General features: G+C 38.3%; 1 protein-coding gene across 4 annotated transcripts in view; it reads left to right on the top strand.

Moving 5' to 3' along the window:
- NNT (nicotinamide nucleotide transhydrogenase) overlaps window positions 1–10,703 on the top strand; it is a 94,787-nt gene extending 84,084 nt beyond the window's left edge. For all 4 annotated transcript variants that reach the window (XM_006928023.4, XM_003981426.6, XM_011286285.4 and 1 more), the window contains exons 20-22: window positions 6,572–6,690; window positions 7,934–8,049; window positions 9,736–10,703. In XM_006928023.4, the coding sequence (XP_006928085.1) occupies window positions 6,572–6,690; window positions 7,934–8,049; window positions 9,736–9,885 (385 nt within the window). In that variant the 3' untranslated portion in view covers window positions 9,886–10,703. The remainder of the gene's footprint in view (window positions 1–6,571; window positions 6,691–7,933; window positions 8,050–9,735) is intronic.
- The last annotated feature ends 12,161 nt before the right edge of the window (window positions 10,704–22,864 follow it).

The raw sequence follows: 22,864 nt of genomic DNA, 5'->3' as shown, positions 1-22,864 counted from the left end.
GTTTTATTATCAATCCCATTGCACACAGAGGAGGCGTGAGGCATACAGACCAAACTGCCCAAATGCTGTGAATCCAGGCAGTGGCACTCTACAGCTTTTAACTGCTGTTTCTTGCCACTTCCTAAATTCTTTCTCTAAAAAGAGACATAAAAATGTATGAGTCCGTGTACCTTACTGGGCACACTGTGTTTCTTAAAACCCTTTCCTTCCCTCCCTCTCTTGGAATCCCTATAAGGAGTGCCAGGTGCTGTGGGAACTGACAGATAAGACCTGGTTCCTGTGCTCATGTTGTGCCCAGTTTGGAGGGCACAGTCATGTCAACCAGTTACTATGATGCAGTGCATCGTAAGGAGGAGATGCATAAAGAAAAAGTTCTGGGAACGTGGAATATCTTTTTTTTTTTTTTTTTTTTTTTTTAATGTTTATTTAGTTAGAGACAGAGAGAGGGAGCAGAGGAGAGGGAGAGAGAGAGTCAGAGAGAGAATCCCAAGCAGACTTCACACTGCCAGCGCAGAGCCCGACACGGGGCTTGAACCCACGAACCACAAGGTTATGACCCAAGCTGAAATCAAGAGTCAAATGCTTAACCAACTGAGCCACTGAGGCACCTTGGCAGATCTTTGTGATCTCATCGTAGTATTTATTTTCCTTCTGTAGAATCTTGTAGACAGGCACAGCTAATTCTACTTTAAGCATGTGTATAATAAAGATAATTTTCATGGCTCAGAGGAAAGAACTAAAAGGCTAGTAGGCTTTGCATTTTGAAATTCTGGATATTCTTTGTATGATGATGGAACATTAATGAGCATTGTCCATCAGTTCCCGGAAGTTGCTGGTTATGGCCAAACCATTGTCTGGTATAATTAACTTTAATACTGACTTTGGAGATTAGTCAGTTATATGGGCCAGAATTGTTATAAACTCACATTGGCTTATCAGTGTGCACATATATATTTCTAAAAATTTAGCGTGTTCTGTTATTTCTCTCAAAACACTGGCATTTTCTTGTTAGAGCCTTGCATGTGTTTTTCTCCAACCTTAGAGTCTTAAGGTTTGGTATAATAAATTATTATGCTAACAGATATAAAATGGTCTATCATTTGGGATATTTAGCATAACATATTGATTAGCTTTGTGATTGTTTACCCTTCACAACTAGCTCAACAGAAATAATGTCTTTATGTAGTCTGTAGCTAATTAAAAATTACAGTAACAACAAATACATTTAGAGGTCTTTGATTTCTAATCTGGCCCAAGACATGTCAGTTAAAGCATAAAGATGATAGCTAGATGGATTAATTTAAAGATAAGCAAGGGCAGTATTAAAAACAAATTAATTACTATTGTTTTATTAAAAACAATAAAATTACTAGAATAAAGGAAGGATACAGAATTGAAATCCAAAAGTAATTTACATACTGTATATATTGACTTTTCAGCTAAAATAGAAACCCTAGTTCCTGGAATTTTAGGACTAGAAAGGAAGTTTGTGGTAGGCTGAATAAAGGCCCTAAAGATGTCCACTTGTTTTTCTTTTTTTTATTGTTTTAAGTTTTTTAAAAAATGTTTATTTATTTTTGAGAGAGAGACAGAGAGAGAGAAAATATGAGTGGGGGAGGGGCAGGGAGAGAGGGGTACAGAGGATCTGAAGCAGGCTCCATGATGACAGCAGAGAGCCAGTTGTGGGACTTGAACTCACGAACTGTGAGATCATGACCTGAGCTGAAGTCAGACACTCAACGAACTGAGCCTCCCAGTCATCCCCAAAGATGTCCACTTTAATCCCCCAAACCTGTGAACATGTTACTTCACGTGGCAAAAGGGACTTTGTAGATTTAAGGCAAGGATTTTAAGATGGGGAGACTATCTTGGATTATTCACGTGGGCCCATGTGATCATTAGGGTTGTCATAAGAGAGAAGAGGGTCAGAGTCAGGGAAGGAGATGTTATAATGGAAGCAGAAGTCAGAGGGATGGAGTGATAAGCCAGGGAATGGGAACAGCCTCCAGAAGCTGGAAAAGGCTATACCCTTTTCTTTTCTTTTCTTTTCTTTTCTTTTCTTTTCTTTTCTTTTCTTTTCTTTTCTTTTCTTTTCTTTTCTTTTCTCTTCTCTTCTCTTCTCTTCTCTTCTCTTCTCTTCTTTTCTCTTCTTTTCTCTTCTTTTCTTTCTTTTCTCTTCTTTTCTTTCTTTTCTTTTCTTTTCTTTTCTTTTCTTTTCTTTTCTTTTCTTTTCTTTTCTTTTCTTTTCTTTTCTTTTCTTTTCTTTTCTTTTCTTTTCTTTTCTTTTCTTTTCTTTTCTTTTCTTTCTCTTCCTCCCCTCCCCTCCCCTGGGGGGCTCCACACCCAACATGCAGCTCAAACTCATGACCCTGAGATTAAGATTACATGCTCTACTAACTGAGCCAACCAGCCACCCCTAAAATACTATATTGTTACTAAAGTACTAAAATGATATTTATGTTCATATTTGAGTCTTAGTAAGTCTCAATAATAAGTCTGATTTATTGAGCATATCCTTTGGTTCCTGGAGATTTTTTTTTTCAAATGTTTTATGTTATTGCCACTATAAAAAAACACTAAAATCTTAAAGAAGTTACCTTAACCAGAGAGTCCACTTACCCCTGCAGAAGTGTTTTCTCTGAGGCAATTTGAAAACAGCTGCAGTGCTGAAGACAGCTTGCATTACCACATGAAGAGTGGGAGCCTAAATTGTCAGTATTTTGCCTTATTTCTTTTGTTTTCAGGAGTGATTGAAAACTTTGGTTTGATACAGACTATGACATTAAGATAGCAATGTCTAGTTTAAAAAGAAAGCAATTGGGGCACCTGGGTGACTTAGTTCAGTGTCTGACTCTTGAATTAGGCTCATGTAGTGACTTCATGGGGTCATGTGGGACTCCGTGCTCCCCATTGGGCTCTGTGTGGGAGCCCACAGAGTGCTCCACATTGAGCCTGTGTGGGAGTCTCTCTCCCTCTCTCTCTGCCCCTCCCCTGCCCATGCACTCCCTCCCTCTCCCTCTCTCTCTCTCTCTCTTTCAATAAATAAACATTTTTTGAACCTAAAAAGAAAGCAATCTTGTTTTTAGAGAACATTTAAAATTTTTTCTTAGGTGTTGAACTGTTACAGTCCCCAAAACGACAGGAGAATTTGTGGTGGAAGAACTTAAAACCCTATGAGGTGGTGAGCATGGTCTGGAGTGAACTAATGACTGGAGTGAAACAATGACTGCCCTTAATTTTATTTTTGCTAGAACAAAACTACAGCTAGCCCACTGAGGGGAAAGGTGATGAAGTAGTTGAAATAGATGAGACATATTTTTCTTCTGAGACATATTTTTCTTCTGTGTCTGTTCATGCAGATATTTAATTTTTTTTTTTCTTTTCTATTTTATAGCTTGTAGCACTGTTGAAACTTTCTGGGCTCTCAATTATTCTCAAAGAACACTGCGAATTGGATTTTTGGAACTCCTTTTTTTACCCATCCAAGCAGAGAATAATAAGTATTTCTCAAACCGTTTCTACACAGTTTTATATAGCCCTTGGCAGGATATGGGCTGATAGTAACAGCCGGTTACTACTCTGGGAAAACTGAGACAGTGAGAGTCCTTAAGTAACCTGCCTAGCAGCAACATAACTAGTAAAACCTGAGCTGTCAACTAAACAAAATACCTCTCAAATATATATCTCCCTTATACTACTATAATGTATAGAGCTAAAAGTTCAGACTCTTGAGGCAGAAAGACCGGAGTTTGAATCCCAGCTGTAACTATTTACTAAAAAAGTTATACAAACTGCATAGCACATCAGGAAGAGCCAGCATTGGCCATTGTGCCAGAATATATACCAGCAGCCCCCCTTACTACATTCTTGCTTCTTTCTGTTAGGTGTATGGGTAAAGCTCTGAAGCTCTGCTTATTTAACGAAGGACTGGGTTTGAATCACTTGCTCTTACGTTCTAATTCTTTTTGTTTTATTTTAATTCTTTTATTTTAGAGAGAGAGAGAGAGAGAGTGAGTACATGAGTTGGGGGTGAGTGGGGGTGGGGGGAGAGAGAGAGAGAATCTTCAGCAGGTTCCACACTCAGCGTGCACCCCGATGCGGTGGTCGATCTCACGACCCTGGTATCCTGATCTGAGCCAAAATCAAGAGTTGGGCACTCAACTGACTGAGCCATTCAGGCGCCCCAGTGTTCTAATTCTGGATGGAGAATTTTAAAGATGATTAGGGATAGAATGGAATAATATATGAGAAATCATTTGTAAATGGTGTTACAATATAATAGCATGAAGTATTAAGTTATTTTAAATGAAAATTTTTCCCACCATAAAAAGTGTACATTCTCCTCCTTTCAGCGACTGTGAAGCTGGGAAGATCCCGGCTGGGCCAAGGTCACTGATCTCACTGTCCTCCTAGCCCTTCGGGGTTTCCCCAAAGCCCCTTAATCACATGGTTTGATTCTCCCACAAAAGTGTACATTCTCATAGAAAATCGGGAAAATATATTGAAAAAAGAGGAGAAATAAAATGATTATCTGTTGTATAACTGCATAGGGGTAACTGTTTTGTTTCCTTTTAGCCTGGGGTTTCTGTTTTTTTAATAAACATAAATTATTATTTAGGGGCATTCGGTGATCTCCAAACTAAGATTAAAAATAAATTTGATAAGAGAGAGTACCTGTCACTTGATGTCCCCCCCCCAACTACAAGATCCCCCAGTAATTCAGACTCTTCATTATCACTTTAAAAATTTTTTTTAAATGTTTATTTACTTTTGAAGGAGAGAGAGACAGAGTGTGAGTTGGGGGGTGGGGAGCAGAGAGAGAGGGAGACACAGAATCTGAAGCAGGGTCCAGGCTCTGAGCTGTCAGCACAGAGCCTGACGCGGGGCTTGAACCCACAAACCGTGAGATCATGACCCGAGCCGAAGTCGGACGCTCAACCGACTGAGCCACCCAGGCACGCCTTCATTATCACTTTTAAAGATGTGGGAAAATCCCTTATCATCTATTTGGGCAGTTAAATGGCCATTTTAAAGCCCTTTCCAGGTCTGTGTTTTTGGGAGGGGTCAATTCCTGTGCTGCTTTGATCTGTTCCCAGCAGGACCTCTATTAACAGTGGGGACACCTGACTTGGCAGCAGTTTCTGTGTCTTAAATGACATGATTTTTGTGTGAGCCAGCAGTGTATTGTGGCAGCCCTAAAAGCTAAGGCCGACTTAGGCATCATTGTCAATGAAAGGTCTAAGGATGGGATTTTCTTGCTGTGCCTTATGCATCTAGATTGCATCCAGCATACTGTATTCACTTTGGGGGACTGAGATTTGAGCTGGATATTGCATTGTGGAAATGGGACTCAGACAGCAGCGGATCTGTCAGCATTGAGTAATTGAAAGAATTGAGGATGTTTTGCTTAGTAAGCATCGTAGGATAGCTGAAAGGAATCCACATATGAAAGAGAGAATAAACTCATTATGGCTCCAGAGCAAAACTACAGACCTTGGAAAGCAATGAGATAGGGGTTCCCTTCGGTTGAATATGAATGTGTGTGTGTGTGTGTGTGTGTGTGTGTGTGTGTGTGTGTGTGTGTGTGAGATATAATTTTTGAGATTGTCTAGTAATGGAATAGACCTTAGGAAGGAGTAAGTTTCTGGTTACTGAAAGTGTTTAAACTGAAGTCGGATAGATCCCTGCCAAGAACTACTATCAAATGCATTTCTTCACTGGATTCATTCACTCATTCACTCACTCACTCACTCACTCACTCACTCACTCACTCACTCACTTTTTATCGAGCCCTTCCTGTGTGTCAAGCACTGTGCCCAGTGCTGAGGAGACAGAGATCAATACTGTGGGCAAGGGGCTGGATTAAATGACTCCAAAGATCCCATTATGGTTGTGGTTGAAAGAAATTGCTTGATGCTTCAGTTTCTTTTGCCTTAATAAAAGTGTGGAGCTCTGATTTGTGTATCACTCTGTCTTTGAAACACTCCAGCATGTTGCTATCACATTTCTTCTGGGATGCAGAGTAATGCTTCATATCATTTTCTGAAAGACTGTAGGCTGTTAACTCCTGTCCGTGACACTATTTTATTTCTCCAGCTTTGAACATAGAGGTTAAAGTTGAATGTGAAGTCAGCTTTTGATGGAATAATGTTGATTTTTCATGGCAAGTGTTTAATTCCAGGCTGACTTACATAAGTTTTTAAAGATTCAAGATTTATCAGAAAGTATCATGAGAGAACATAATGCTTATTAAATGTAAGGTGATCTTATTTATTAATGTTGTTGGAAATTCTTTGTACTTAAAACATATGGAAGAGTCAGGTTCTAAGGTTACACTTATTTTTTGAGAGGAGTTATCATTTGTGTATACTGAGATATTAAACCTCCAACTTCAATATTTGTAGATTGATCATATATCTGGACTAGTTCTAGTCCCGCCTGTAGAGATCAGATAGTACCAGGAAAAGCAGAGGTGCCAAGAACAAAGTGTGCAGATTTGGAGGTGATGTTGGGGTCTCTGTACATTTTGGCCCATCAAGTAAGGCCAGCTGTTCATTTGTTTCATGTCTAGGTTTGGAATTCACCCAGTTGCAGGCCGGATGCCTGGTCAGCTTAATGTGCTGCTGGCTGAGGCTGGGGTGCCATATGATATTGTGCTGGAAATGGACGAGATCAACCATGATTTCCCAGGTAAGTGGTAGAGGCGATGCTGAAGTCTAAATATTCTTAGTCTGAATAAAGCAACGCCCGTCTTAGGACGTAAATTGTGGGATTTCTGAACACCCACTAGTCCAATGAAGAGTAACCTACCCCTAGTAGGTGTGCAGTTGGAATGAAAGCAGTGAAAGATGGTACTGAATAAGGCACAACAGACTTGTGAGTAGCATGGGTACTTTTGTGCCTTTGAGGGGTGGTGAAAATCTTGAGAGATAGTGGAGCTCATTGCAGAGGGACTCGGAAGAGATCTGGCTTTGGGATCTAGGTCACAATTCTCGCTTGTTTGCACTAGATCCCAGCCTCAGGTTCCTCATTTATAACATTGCTTCTGTTGCTAATTTAATGTATAATGCTAGCAGTGTCTGAGATTTTCCTGGCTTCTAATTGTCCTGATTCATAATCAATAAAGTAGTTTTCTATTTTCTTTTAAAGTACTAGGATTTCAGTAGATAAGGTGCTGTACTTTATGGCTGTCATTGGGTAGATGTTGAATGTTAATGACATTTGGCCCAAGATCATGTTTGTTAAAGTTAAACCAGTTCCCCCTGGCAAGTATCCACTGTAAACTTAAAAAATACTGTTTATTAGAGAAAAATAATGAAGTTATATGTGTATCTACATTCACATGGCATTTTTGGCAAAGTTCTAAGGTAATTTATATTATAGTCCTTAAAGAGGGAGTTTGGACCATTTTAATTTTATGCCCCCTTTGAGATTTCACTGTTGCAAAATTTTGTGTGAAACCTGCCAGTTCCAGGAATTATGGGCACAGCTTTAATACAGTACAGACTCTTAGACCATTTTCTTGGAGACATCAAATAGCATCATATGTGGTCATTTTAAAAGTTGAAAATGGAATGCCAGTCTTCTCAAAAATAATATAACCAACAAGATCATTTTGAGATAATAAAAAAAACCGCAAAGTCAGATTAGGTAGATGCATCTGGGGGGAGGGAAAGCACAATAATGTAAGCTCCAGTCAGCATGCTCAGGTTCACATGCAGGACCTACTGCTTTTAGCTGTGTGGCATTGGCTAAGTTACCAACCCTCTCTGATAAAGCTCTTTGTACAGTGCCTGGCACAAGTGTGCATCCTATAAATGTTGGCTTCTGTTACTATTGTTATAAAGTGCAGATCACCATGATTTGCCTGAAAAAAAATGAAAGTAGCCTATTTGAGACTTATATTTTCTCTTTTTTTCCCTTTATTACGTAGACACCGATTTGGTCCTTGTAATTGGAGCTAATGACACTGTTAATTCAGCAGCTCAGGAAGACCCCAACTCTATTATTGCAGGCATGCCAGTCCTCGAGGTCTGGAAATCAAAGCAGGTAAAGTTTCAGACTTGTGTTTCATTCTCATAGTCAAATGTCTCTTCAGACATGCGCACAGAGCCATCCTGGTTCACTCGGCGAGGAGCGCTGATGCCTTTTAAAGGCCGCAGGAGCTTGAGTGGGCGTAGGGCCTAGCTCTCTACATCCAGCTTCTGTCTGTTCGGTGGCCAATAGAGAACCCGAGTGAATGCCCTGGTCACCATTAGAACCAAACGATATTATGTGGACGGATTAACAAAATCTGTAGCCACAGCTGAAAAAAGAGCTGTGAGCTTTTGGAATGAGTCTGGCTGACTTCCAGATAGAGTCCAGTGAAGCAGATGGCTTCCCTCTGGGACAGTGAGTCAGTATCATTGCCTTCATATACGAAGATGAGCATGTTTTTTCATTTAATTTTTTTAAAGGGAATTTGTTGTTGTTATGGGGTGTCTAGAAGAAAGGTGATTTAGAAATCCAAACCATAACGTGGCATAAGGAAGCAAGGCCTGCTCGCGCACATCACCTCTGTGGAGGCTCACCGCTGGGTCATAGAGACTCAAAGGCTTATACCTTTCCCCTGCCTCATTCGAGGGACGTGCCTTTACTACCCTTAGGTCAGATCTGCATTTTAACAGTCATAATTATGTAATTATGTAAGTACATTTCCCTTTAATTTTGTTTCTCTTCATTGAAAATATGGGAGTGTGATACGCACTTATTCATGTGTAGATAAAAAATTACTGCATTCGTCATCAAATTGGAGAATTTGAAGAAGACTATACTAAGGCTGAGTGAAGTGTGAATAAATTTAGACTGCTTTCATTTTTGGATAAACTACCTAGACAACCACAGAAAGGCTTTTTATTTTCCTAAGAACTGACTTGCTATTTAACAGGATAGCACCATCCATAATCCATGTAGGTGTCAATGACTATACTACATCAATATTAGAGACAGGTTTGCTTTTTCCATTTTGCTTTGTAGGACTGTAATATTATTACCTCTGTCATGTGATGGGCTAGATTGCTCTTTGGGCTTTTGTCTTGGCACCTTCTTTTTCTTTTTAATGTTTATTTATTTATTTTGAGAAAGAGAGTGCGAGTGAGCCAGGGTGGGGCAGAGAGAGAGAGAACACCAAGCAGGCTCTGTACTGTCAGCACGGAGCCCAACCTGGTGCTTGAACCCACCACTGTGAGATCATGATCTGAGCGGAAATCAAGATTCAGACACTTTACTGACTGAGCCACCCAGGCGCGCCTGGAACCTTCTGATGTACTTTAAAGTGGTGGAAGAGGAATCATGCCATTTTCCCATTAGAAGCTTATGCACTAAGTTTGGTCTCTTTAACACATTAGAGAAAGATGCTTATTTTTCTGAGTAGAAAATGTTACAGGGTCTTTATAGAGAAAAGCTCTGAGAAGAAAATCACTTGTAATCTTATGTTTCATAGATAAACTATTTATTGTTAACAAGATTTTTCTCTCTTGGATGTGAGTATGGGCACATTTAAAAAATTAAAGTTAATACAATGTGTGCCTGCATTAAAAAAATGACGCCTTGTGTGTTTTAGAAAACTGTGTACTCAGGAGTTAGTAGTGGTGATGCTTCATTTAAAGCTAGGGCAGGGCAGTGTGGGCATACCTATCACATCCCAGCCCAGTCTGTTAAATACACTCATTTTGCCCCTTAATCTTTGCTCCTTAGGTCATCGTTATGAAGAGGTCACTGGGTGTTGGCTATGCTGCAGTGGACAATCCAATCTTCTACAAACCCAACACGGCCATGCTTCTAGGTGATGCCAAGAAGACGTGTGATGCGCTGCAGGCAAAAGTGAGAGAATCCTACCAGAAGTAAATTTTCAAGACCAAGCTGTTGTCCGACAAAGCCACCTCTTCTGTTGTGGGAACAGGCAAATAAAGTATCACTCTATACAGCTGATAGACATCTGTAGCAGAGCTCTTGGAAGAGAAGGAAGACTGAAGAATGCAAAGCAAACAGGGATATTTTTCAAGATCCCTTGATTTTTTTTTAAAAGATTGAAAATTCTGAATGTCTTTCTGTGCATATTTTTTGTGTTATGAATTCCAAAAGTATTTTATAAAAGGAGAAAGAACAGCCTCATTTTAGATGTAATCCATTTGGATTTTTTTATTCTTCCTCAATGGTCAACAATATTTTAAGAGATTAAGTTTTTAGGATCTTAGGACTTATATACATGGATCTGAACACTCTGACCTTGTAAACATTACAGGTACCTTCGTTTATGTTTTTTCAACAAAGATTACTAATTTGAGACTTGTGTCAACTCCTGAGCTATCCTCTTACCATTTAACCATGATCTGAATTAACCATATCAAATTGGCTTCAACCTTTCAAACTGTACTACCAATTCTAGATTTCAGGGATGTATTTTCTCACTTCTATTTTAATACCTTAAGGGACTAGGTAATCTTTCAGAGATGCTGGAAACAATGACATCATTTGCTTTGTATGCTTCATCAGGACACCAGTGAAACATATAATTTGAAATCAGTATTGTATTCTTAAGAATCCCATTTCCAATCAGAGGTGTTTTTAATTTCAATCAATTTATAAAGTGTATTACTGTATTAAGTGCACTTGAATGGAATTCAGCTATTTGACTAATAAATTGAGTTCATCATGTTTGCGTAGAGATGTAGCAATGGTCTCTGGTGACAAAAGGCTCAAGTGAATAGTTTTGCTGGTTACTACCATCCGGGGAAGACTTGCCACTGGGAAATAGATGAAATTACTCGCTCCCTTAATTGTTGGCAAGAATTTTTTTTTCCAAGTCAGAATGTGTTTTGAGGTCTTATGTAATTGATGACATTTGAGAAAAATGGTGGCCCCTTTTTTTATTAGCTACCTCTTTGTTTATCTAAACATCAGTAAAGACCATGTCTTTTTGCAGTAAAAGTGTAGATTTTCTTTGTGACTTTGCTACTGTGCCAAAAGCTGTATATAGGTGAATGAATGAGTGAATACTTGGAATATCTGTCTCTCTCTGTAACTAATTTGGTACTAAGTTTCTTGAAATAATTATAAGCACATATAAACTATCTGTAAACCAGAAAAAGAATTAACTGTTGTGAAATTTTTTACTGTAATGCTCATGTTTACTCAGTTTATAACTCACAATATCTATTGGTTTGGTAATCAACTTCTGTTTTGCTGTGCTTGAGATTAAGATCTGTTTGTGTGTGTTTGTGTGGGTGTGTACATGTGTTTTAAAGCAGGAAAGGCTCCTTTTTAATTTTTAAGTAATAAATGCAATTTGCTAATGGATCTCAGGTCATTAGTAACCTCAAGTCTGAATTACATCATGAAAGTTCTACTAGGAAAACAATAAATCGTATCTTTATGCCCTTTTCCTTTTCCCAAAGTACTTGTGGGTATATCTGGAAAGCAGCAACTTGGTTTTTTTTTTTTAATGAGATAATTCCTGGATTCAGCTTAAACTAAAAATAATGATACTTGGATTTATTTATTTTTGTCATTGTAGTAAATCTTTTTCTATATTTTCAGAATTTAGGACCTCATTCTTTGCTGCTGACTAATCCTTTGTCATCTAGTTGTATTACTTGAGTTAAAAACTATGCTTCAGTTGGTTTTATTTTACTTTATTGCTTAGGATATTTAAATGATTTTTTGGATACAAAATTTCTTAAATTAATACTCCCAAAGGTTGGTGACCTTGGATTATTTATGGTGAAGTCTAAAACCAACAGAAATAATTTTCATCCATCCTATTTTATTGTTCTTTTTTTTCTAAGGCATACAACTGGAAGATATGACTTATTTTTTATTCTTGTATTGTTACACTATGTATAGATATTCAACTGGAAATAATTTTTTTTTAAAAGTCCATTGTACCCCACAGTGCGTCACCAAAAAAAAGAATTACGTGTAGGCAGTGAAGTGCTAATGTTGATGTGTCTTTTAGACCTTTTTGACCATCCGTTATTTTCTCGTTTGTCTTAAATTGGAAGTTTGTGTTTAAATTACTCATCTAAGTAAAGAATATATATAAGTAAATGGATAAATTTTAATACATTATATGTATGTTTCTGTCTAACTCTGGACAGTTTTTCAGCATATAAATCTTTTTATCATTCTCTCTGTATTTTTTTTCTAGGGATTGGAATAGGACGGAGAGAGAGGACTAATCTTTTTCTGCAGTGGGCGTTCAGGCCTTGATGGAGTCAGGGAATAACAGTTAGGTATTTTGTAATGAATCTGGATAGTGGGCCTTGGCCTTTCTGATTCTATCCAAGTCATGGCCCTAACTTTTAGATTTTGCTGTTTTCTCATCCAACACAAATATGGGATATATTATCTGTCAGTCAGGTTTAAGGTTTAGTTCAATTTATCCTATCCCAAAGCCTTATTATGTATAATTAATAACTCATAACCCATGTGTTCATCTGACTTAGAGGCAAATTTTCAAGTCCCTTAAGGCATACGTCTTGTGAATTAAAGCATTTTAGTACTGGAAAGTTGGACAGCTCATTTGTATAGCTAGGGGAGAATAGTTCAAATATCTAATTTATAGCTCCTGCCAGTTTTTGAGAGTCTTTGCCAACAAATATTGGGTCGGAATGGTAAGAGGAGAAAAACAAACAACCAAAATTCTACACGTCAGTGGCAGCAACTTGCATGTTCCAGCTGCTCTTTAGATTCCCAAAGGAAAGATAAATTAGTGTAATTAACAAGGAGGAAAAAAAACACTTTTAAGTGAGACTTTTTTTTTTTTTTTTTTTTTTTTTTTTAATTTGAGAGAGAGAGAGGACAGGAGCAGGGAGAGGGGCAGAGGGAGAGAACTTGAGAATCTTAAGCAGGCTCCATGCTCAGCACGGAGTCCAAAGTGGGGCTCCATCTCATGACTCTGGGACCATGACCCGAGCTGAAATTAAGAGTTGGACACTCAACCGACTGAACCACCCACACGCCCCTAAAGTGAAACTTTTAAAGTGTTAGTTAAGTAAAGCAGTAGAAATGGTAACATTTGAATTTTGAAGCACTCAAGATTGCTGTTCTTTTTTATAAATGTTTATTTTGAGAGCGAGTGAGAGAGAGAGAGAGAGGGAGAGAGGAAGAATGTGAGCAAGGGACGGGCAGAGAGAGAGAGAGAGTGAGAGAGAACCCTAAGTAGGCTCCCTGCTATCAGCGCAGAGCCTGATGTGGGGCTCCATCCCACAAGTCGCGAGATCATGACCTGCCAAAATCAAGAGCCAGACGCTTAACCATCTGAGCCACCCAACACCCCAAGATGGCTGTTTTTAAACTTATCTCTTAGAAGTTACATATTGGGCTAAGGAATTGAACTGTTCACTATTTAAGTGGTTATATAGACATTTAGCATGGTATATACTGTAATTCTGGAGGGAAATCTTTTGGATAAAGTGGGTATAATGAGATAATGAGACAGTAATTAGATAATGAGAGACAGTAATTGAGATAATTAGACAGTAATTAGAATGAGACAGTAGATAGTCTTGTGCAAAAGGAAGGAGATAATGAGACAGCAATTAGAATGTTGACTATTTCAAACTCTTGACTTACGATGGTTAAGATAGTGGGAGGAAAAGATAGGGTCTTGGCAGATAATTTATTTGGGGGAGGAGTGGAAAATTATATTGAATAGGTAGAGAACATCTAGTTTATGATTATGAAGAACTTTAAAGGCTTGGACTCTAAATAGTGGGGAGATATTACATCTCTGTCACGTTGATTGTGAAAGCATATGACTTCCTCATTCTACGTAAAATATTTGTACTTCATATTCTTGTCAAAGATCACAACTTTAAACTCTGCTTTCCAATTCTTTTAAAAAGCCTATTTCTGAAGTATAATACTAATGAAAAAGTAGTCTAAAAGTTTGAGAGTCCAGTTTGCCCCTGGATATTTCAAATTTCACCCATAGACCAAAACAGCCCTCAGAGATCTGGGTACTTGGACTTTTGTTGTGTGGAGTTACTGGGGATAACAAAGGCAGAGAGGTAATGGAATGGGGAGGAGAGTTATCCAGCTCACCTAAGGTCACTGTGAGTTTGGGGGCACATACAAGTGGCAGCAATAGAATGGCGGGGAGTCAAAGTGGTTGTTACAGACTTTGAGAAGAATTGAAGTGATGTGGATTTGGGGTATGCAGGTGACATGTGGAATGATGGTGGCTAGTTCCTTCTGCCAACAATGGAGAGACACGAAAAAGGAAGTGAGAACTCAGGGCAAGGGATTGCAGGTGTTCCTGTTTCCTCTACCATAAAGAGAGAATAGGAAGATCTAAGAACCTTCTCCTTCTCCTTCCTTTTGCACTTGGGAAGATGAAAAACACAGCAGCAATGTGATTTGATGTAGGGCACAGTCAAAACACACGGAAATGGACCGTTCAGAAATTGAAATAAGGCCACTTTTTTTTTTTAATCCCCCCATCCACCTACGTTGTTTCTGGCTTACTCTAGGAAAAGCAAAACTTGGAAACTTCTCTAGTAATGTGTAGAACTGGAGTTAGCCAGTGAACTTTTATCTAAATGAGCTCTTTTCTGGACCTGATTTTCCAAAAGCCAGTGAGTTGCTATCAGCCAGCCTTGCCTTTGCCCCTTCTTTCTCCCATTTGGGGAATGCACTTTCCACAAGAGTACAGGGCTTACACTAATGTGGCAGGGTCTGTGCCTGGTTAATTCTATCCAGACCTTGTGATTCTAGTTCTCTGCTACACATACATAAACACTGGTTTGAACTGAAATGTCACATTTAAACGTCTATAGAGAAATAGGATAAAGTGTGACTGACTAACCACCTTGTGTTGTGTCAGTAGGGAGATAGCTTTTTCCCCAGACGGATGAAACAGAATGTCATGGCTTTATTTGTAATCTTTTTTTCCTTTAATGTTTATTCATTTTTGAGAGACAGAGATTGAGCATAAGTGGGGTAGGGGCAGAGGGAGAGGGAGACACAGAATCTGAAGCAGGCTCCAGGCTCTGAGGTGTCAGCACAGAGCCCGACCGGGGGCTTGAACTCATGAACTGTGAGATTGTGACCTGAGAGGAAGTCTGACACTTAAACAACTAAGCCACCTGAGTGCCCCACATGGCTTTATTTTTGAATGTTTTGTCACTACTCTCCGAGTTTACTGGAATAGTTTGCTTCAGAAATCACTCCCTCTAGAAAACTGCCTTTAAAACTTTCGGGCTTCTACTGATTCATGGAAAATTTTGTTCTTGCAAATTATAGCCAGCTCTGTGGCTTTGTCCCATTGGGGTATGTATGAGCATGGAAGCTTGGACAGGACATGCTTTAGGTCCACACCCTTGTGTCTGATTGGAGATCATTGCTTCATTAGTGTTGGGTATAATTATAGTAACTTGGAAACATGGTCACATAAAGATTAGAATCATGGTTGTAAATGAGACCAATAGAGCATTCGAAGACTATAATAGGAAATCTTATGAAAATCTTAACTCTATATGTAAGAACTTTAGAGTACTTGTACTGAATTTGGTCCTTGCTGTAATGCATCTCACCCAGAATACGGTCTGTGTAAGCACCAATGGTTGGATTTTAACGATGAACACAGGACAAGTAGTTGGATGATGGCATTGCCAGGAGAAGGGTTACTGTTTTCTCTAATGAAAACATTCATTCACTTTTGGTCATGCATACATTCCTGGAATGTTTCACCTTTTGCTAAATTAAATATAAAGGCATTTTATTAATAAGTATATTAGTATGCAGCTTGGATGGAGGGAGGGGAGTTGCATTTTTGTGTGTGTCCCACATGGATTTATGTTTAGGACTCATTATCTGGAAGCTTATCTTAACTTTTTTTTTTTTTTAATTCCAGATAGACTGACTTTGTCCCCTTATTCAATTTAGTATCTCAGCTGGTAATAGTAACAGTAGCTACTAGTTAACGAGTACTCATTTTGTGCTAGGCAACATCCTGTCCACATCCTGTGGGTTTTCAGTGCCTTCTACAATAGAAAATGGCAACCTAGATCTGGCGAGGTTCCACTTAACTGGGTCCACTTAACCACTCTGTTGATGTTTCTTAAACAAAAATAGCTAAAGGAAAGATGGCACTCAAGAAAGGGAGGAACCATATCTTTCTAAACTGTTTAAATATATTTTTAAAAAACCCAATTGAGATTTCAGCAAGAAGATACCAACCACTGACAATGATATGAAGAAATGTCAACCTTGTAGAAGAAACAAGCGACAGCTGTTTTTACATGACAAAAGTTGCTGGTTATCCAGTAGTGATTTGTCCTACCCTTTCTGTCTCCCAGCAGCTGCTGCCATTTGCCGCATACACAAAAGTTTAAGTCCTGGGGTCACTTCTTACTTAGGAGAAGAATAAAGGAGACTTTGGAGCAGATTTTCCAAAATGCTTTCTATGTTATGCTTTCCAGAATCATACCTACTGCACATCCATGCCTACTTGGACCTCCAACAACTGCCCACCTGACAACCAGTCTGGCCAAAGCTTTTTGCTATGAATTTTCATCTCCCAGGCCACAAACTCAGACATCCCAAAATATTTTATTTTCTATAACTGAACTGACTTCCATTTTATTTTAATTTCTTATTTCTTATTTTATTTTATTGTTTTTAACTTCAGCATAATTTACTAAAAAGTGCTCTCAGCACGAGTTGTTGGTTGTGGGGTTTTTGTTTTGTTTTGTTTTGTTTTCCTTTTTATTTGTTTATTTTAAAATTTACATCCACGTTAGTTAGCATGTAGTGCAACAATGAATTCAGGAGTAAATTCCTTAATGCCCCTTACCCATTTAGCCCATCGCCCCACAACCCCTCCAGCAACCCTCTGTTTGTTCTCTATATTTAAGAGTCTCATGTTTTGCCTCCCTCCCTGTTTTTATATTATTTTTTGCTTCCCTTCCCTTATGTTCATCTGTTTTGTATCTTAAATTCCTCATATAAGTGAAGTCATATGATCTTTGCCCTTCTGACTACTTTTGCTTAGCATAATACCTTCCAGGTCCATCCACATAGTTGCAAATGGCAAGATTTCATTCTTTTTGATTGCCAAGTAATACTCCATTGTGTATATATACTACGTCTTCTTTATCCATTCATCCATCAATGGACATCTGGGCTTTTTCCGTACTTTGGCTATTGTTGATAGTCCTACTATAAACATTGGGGTGCATGTGCCCCTTCGAAACAGCACACCTGTATTCCTTGGATAGATACCTAGTAGTGCAATTGCTGGGTTGTAGGGTAGTTCTATTTTTAATTTTTTGAGGAACTTCCGTACTGTTTTCCAGAGTGGCTGTACCAGTTTGCATTCTCACCAGCAGTGCAAAAGAGATCCTCTTTCTCCACATTCTCACCAACATCTGTTGTTGCCTGAGTTGTTAATGTAAGCCATTCTGACAGGTGTGAGGTGGTATCTCATCGTGGTTTTGATTTGTATTTCTCTGATGCTGAGTGCGGTTAAGCAGTCAGTTGGCCATCTGGCTGTCTTCCTTGGAAAAGTGTCTATTCATGTCTTTTGCCCATTTCTTCACTGGATTATTTGTTTTTTGGGTGTGGAGTTTGATAAGTTCTTTATAGACTTTGGATACTACCCCTTTATCTGATATGTCATTTGCAAATGTCTTCTTCCATTCTGTCAGTTGCCTTTTAGTTTTGCTGATTGTTTCCTTTGCTGTGCAGAAACTTTTTATTTTGATGAGGTCCCAATAGTTCATTTTTGCTTTTATTTCCCTTGCCTCTGGAGATGTGTTGGGTAAGAGTTGCTGCGGCCAAGATCAAAGAGGTTTTTGCCTGCTTTCTCCTTGAGGATTTTGATGGCTTACTGTCTTATGTTTATTTATTTATTTTTAATTTTTTTAACGTTTATTTATTATTGAGAGACAGAGCATGAGCATGGGAGGGGCAGAGAGAGGAGACACAGAATCTGAAGAGAGGAGACACAGAGAGAGAGGAGACACAGAATCTGAAGGAGGCTCCAGGCTCTGAGCTGTTAACATAGAGCCCGATGTGGGGCTCAAACTCACAAACCCAGCGAGATCATGACCTGAGCCAAAGTCAGATGCTTAACCGACTGAGCCACCCAGGTGCCCCTTACTGTCTTATGTTTAGGTCTTTCATCCATTTTGAGTTTATTTTTGTGTATGGTGTAAGAAAGTGGTTCAGGTTCATTTTTCTGCATGTCGCTGTCCAGTTTTCCCAGTACTACTTGCTGAAGAGACTGTCTTTATTCCATTGGATACTCTTTCCTGCTTTGTCAAAGATTAGTTGGCCATACATTTGTGGGTCCAATTCTGGGTTCTCTATTCTGTTTTATCGATCCGAGTGTCTGTTCTTGTGCCAGTACCATACTGTCATGATGATTATAGCTTTGTAATACAGCTTGAAGTCTGGAATTGTGATGCTTCCAGCTTTGGTTTTCTTTTTCAAGATTGCTTTGGCTATTCGGGGGTCTCTTCAGGTTCCATACAAATTTTAGGATTGTGTGTGCTAGCTCTGTGAAGAATGCTGGTGTTATTTGGATAGGGGTTGCATTGAATATGTAGATTGCTTTGGGTAGTATCGACATTTTAACAATATTTGTTCTTCCTATCCAGGAACATGGAACCTTTTTCCATTTTTTTGTTTCTTCACTTTCTTTCATAAGCTCTCTATAGTTTTCAGTGTATAGATTTCTCACCTCTTTGGTTAGATTTATTCCTAGGTATTTTATGGTGCAACTGTAAATGGGATTGATTCCTTGATTTCTCTTTCTGTCACTTCGTTATTGGTGTATAGGAATGCAACCAATTTCTGTGCATTGATTTTATATCCTGCCAGTTTGCTGAATTCATGGATCAGTTCTAGCAGTTTTTTGGTGGGATCTTTTGGGTTTTCCATATAGAGTATCATGTCATCTGTGAAGAGTGAAAGTTTCACCTCCTCTTGGCCGATTTTGATGCCTTTTATTCCTTTGTGTTGTATGATTGCTGAGGTTAAGACTTCCAATACTATGTTGAATATTGGAACATAGAGTGGACATCCCTGTCTTGTTCTTGACCTTAGGGGGAAAGCTCTCAGTTTTTCCCCATTGAGGGTGATATTAGAGGTGAGTCTTTCATATATGGCTTTTATGATATTGAGGAATGATCCTTCTATCCCTACTTTCTTTAGGGTTTCTATCAAGAAAGGTGGCTGTATTTTGTCAGATGTTTTCTCTGCATCTATTGAGAGGATCATGTAGTTCTTGTCCTTTCTTTTATTGATGTGATGTATCAGATTGATTGTTTTGTGGATATTGAACCAGCCTTGCATCCCAGGTATAAATCCCACATGGTCGCAGTGAATAATTTTTTTAATGTATCGTTAGATCTGGTTGGCTAATATGTTAAGGATTTTTGCATCCATGTTCATCAGGGAAATTGTCCCATAGTTCTCCTTTTTTAGTAGGGTCTTTGGTTTTGCAATCAAGGTAATGCTGGCTTCATAGAAAGGGTTTGGAAGTTTTTCTTCCATTTCTATTTTTTGGAACAGGTTCAAGAGAATAGATGTTAACTCTTCCTTAAATGTTTGGTAGAATTCCCCTGGAAAGCCATCTGACCCTGGACTCTTGTTTTTTGGGAGATTGTTGATTACTAATTCGATTTCCTTACTGGTTATGGGTCTATTGAAATTTTCTATTTCTTCCTGTTTCAGGAATTTGTCCATTTCTTTCAGATTGCCCATTTTATTGGCATATAATTGCTTATAATATTCTCTTGTTATTGTTCTTCTGTGTTTGTTGTGATCTCTCCTCTTTCATTCTTGATTTTATTTATTTGGGTCCTTTCCTTTTTCTTTTTGATCAAACTGACTAGTGGTTTATCAATTTTGTTAATTCTTTCAAAGAACCAGCTTCTGGTTTCATTGATCTGTTCTGTTTTGTTTTTTGTTTTGTTGTTGTTGTTGTTGTTGTTGTTGTTGTTGTTGTTTTGATAACATTGATTTCTGCTCTAATGTTTATTATTTCCTGTCTTCTGCTGGCTTTGGGTTTTATTTGCTGTTCTTTTTCCAGCTCCTTAAGGTCTAAGTTTAGGTTGTGTATCTGAGACCTTTCTTCCTTCTTTAGGAAGGCCTAGATTGCTATATACTTCCCTCTTATGACTGCCTTTGCTATGTGCCAGAGGTTTGGGGCTGTGGTATTATCATTTTCATTGACTTCCATGTACTTTTTAATGTCCTCTTTAACTTTTTGGTTAGCCCATCCATCTTTAGTAGGATGGTCTTTAGTCTCCAAGTATTTATTATCTTTCCACATTTTTTCTTGTGGTTGATTTAGAATATCATAGCGTTGTGATCTGAAAATATGCACAGTATGATCTCGATCTTTTTGTACTTGTTGAGGGCTGATTTGTGTCCCCGTATGTGATCTATTCTGGAGAATGTTCTAGTGCACTTGAGAAGAATGTGTATTCTACTGCGTTAGGATGAAATGTTCTGAATATATCTGTTAAGTCCGTCTGGCACAGTGTGTCATTCAAAGCCATTCCTTCCTTTTTGATTTTCTGTGTAGATGATCTGTCCATTGTTGTAAGTGTGGTTTTGAAGTTCCCTACTATTATGGTTTTATTGTCAATGAGTTTCTTTATGTTTGTGATTAATGATTTATATCTTTGGGTGTTGCCATGTTTGGAGCATAAATGTGTATAATTGTTAGATCTTCTTGGTGGATAGACCCCTTAATTATGATATAATGCCCTTCTTCATCTCTTGTTACAGTCTTTACATTAAAGTCTAGATTGTCTGATATTAGTATGGCTACTCTAGCTTTCTTTTGGCCACCATTAGCATGATAGATTGTTCTCCATCCCCTTCCTTTCAATCTGAAGGTGTCTTTAGGTCTAAAGTTGGTCTCTTGTAAACAGCATATAGATGGATCTTGTTTTCTTTTCCATTCTGTTACTCTATATCTTTTGATTGGAGCACTTAGTCCGTTGACATTTAGAGTGGGTACTGAACGATGTGAATTTATTGCCATTATGTTGCCTGTAGATTTGGAGTTTCTGGTTGGTGTTCTCTGGTCCTTTCTAGTCTTTGTTGCTTTTGGTCTTTTAAAATACGTTTTATTTATTTTATTTTATTTTTGTTGTCTTTTCTCCCCTCAGAGAGTTCTCCTTAAAATTTCTTGCTGGGCTGGTTTAGTGGTCAAGAACTCCTTTAATTTTTGTTTGTCTGGGAAACTTTTTATCTCTCCTTCTATTTTGAATGACAGCCTTGCTTGGTAAATAATTTTTGGCTACATATTTTTCTGATTCAGCACATTGAATATATCCTGCCACTTCTTTCTGGCCTGCCAAGTTTCTGTGGATAGGTCTGCTGTGAATCTGAGCTGTCTTTCCTTGTCAGTTAAGGACTTTTTTCCCTTGTTGCTTTCATAATTCTTTCCTTGTCTGAATATTTTGGAATTTGACTATGATATGCCTTGTTGATGGTCAGTTTTTGTTGAATCTAATTGGAGTCCTCTGTGCTTCCTGGATTTTGATGTCTGTGTCTTTCCCCAGGTAGGAAAGTTTTCTGCTATGATTTGCTCACATAAAACTTATACCCGTTTTTCTCTCTCTTCATTTTCTGGGGCCCCTATGATTCTGATGTTATTCCTTTTCAATGAGTCACTGAGTTCTCTAATTCTTAAATCATGCTCTTTTGCCTTAGTCTCCCTCTTTTTTTCTGCTTCATTGTTCTCCATAAGTTTGTCCTCTTTATCTCTGATTTGCTGCTCTGCCTCTTCCATCCTTGCTGCCATGACATCTATTTAAGATTGCAGCTCAGTTATAGCATTTTTTATTTCATCCTGACTAGCTTTGACTTCTTTTATCTCTGCAGAAAGGATTTCTAACCTATTTTCAATGCCAGTATTCTTATTATCGTGATTCTAAATTTTGGTTTAGGCGTCTTGCTGGTATCTGTGGTGATTAATTCCCTGGCTGTAATTTCTTCCTGTTCTTTCTTTTGGGGTGAATTCCTTCATTTCATCCTTTTGAAGAAAAGGAATTAGTAAAGTAAAAAAAAAAGAAAAATTAAAAAATTAAAAACAACACAAAAAAATAAAATAAAGGATGCTAGATCCTAGGTGTGTTTTGGTCTGGTTGTCGAAAGGAGCTTGATAGATTAGAGAAAAAAGGGAAAGATAAAAGAGAAAAAAGGAAAACGTTTGAAAATTTGAAAACATGAATATAATAGAAGAATAGAATGAAATGATGGAAGTGAAATGAATTTTAAAAATTTACAAAATAAAAAATATAGTGGGAAAAATTAAAAATATTTTTAATAAAAATGGAAAATAATTTTTTTCTCTTTCTGTATTCAAGAATAAGAAAAGAAAAAAAATCGAATAGATGGACCTGTGAACAGACTGAAATATGATTGAAATTACATCGGTTTCTCCTAGAAGTCAAACTACGAAGCACGTTAGAGTCAGTAAACTAAGCAGATGGAATGACTTGTGGTGTTCCTAAAGTGCACAGTTGGCCCAGTTGGATGGGGCTTAGTGTAATGGCTCTATTCTCCACTAGATGGTGCTGCTTAGCTTGCTGGGGGTGGATTGTTGTGGCGCTTATAGGTATGTATGCACATGCACGGGAGGGGTGAAAATAGCGTCACCCAGCTACCCAATCCCTAGTACCAGAACTCTATGCTTTCCCAGACAGACCATCAAGCACCCCACCTTTGTCTCTGGCTTATGTTCACTCCTTGCTTTTACACTGTAAACAAGCCGTCAGGCTGCCAGGCGACACCTCCCTCCTGAGTTTTATCACAGATGCGTCTGTGTTTCCCAACCCTTCGCTTCTGAGTGATTGGG

Source organism: Felis catus, chromosome A1 (assembly GCF_018350175.1).
Source record: "Felis catus isolate Fca126 chromosome A1, F.catus_Fca126_mat1.0, whole genome shotgun sequence".
Taxonomy (NCBI): domain Eukaryota; kingdom Metazoa; phylum Chordata; class Mammalia; order Carnivora; family Felidae; genus Felis; species Felis catus.
The sequence above is the reverse complement of the archived record's forward strand: the minus strand, read 5'-3'. Positions and strand labels throughout refer to the sequence as shown.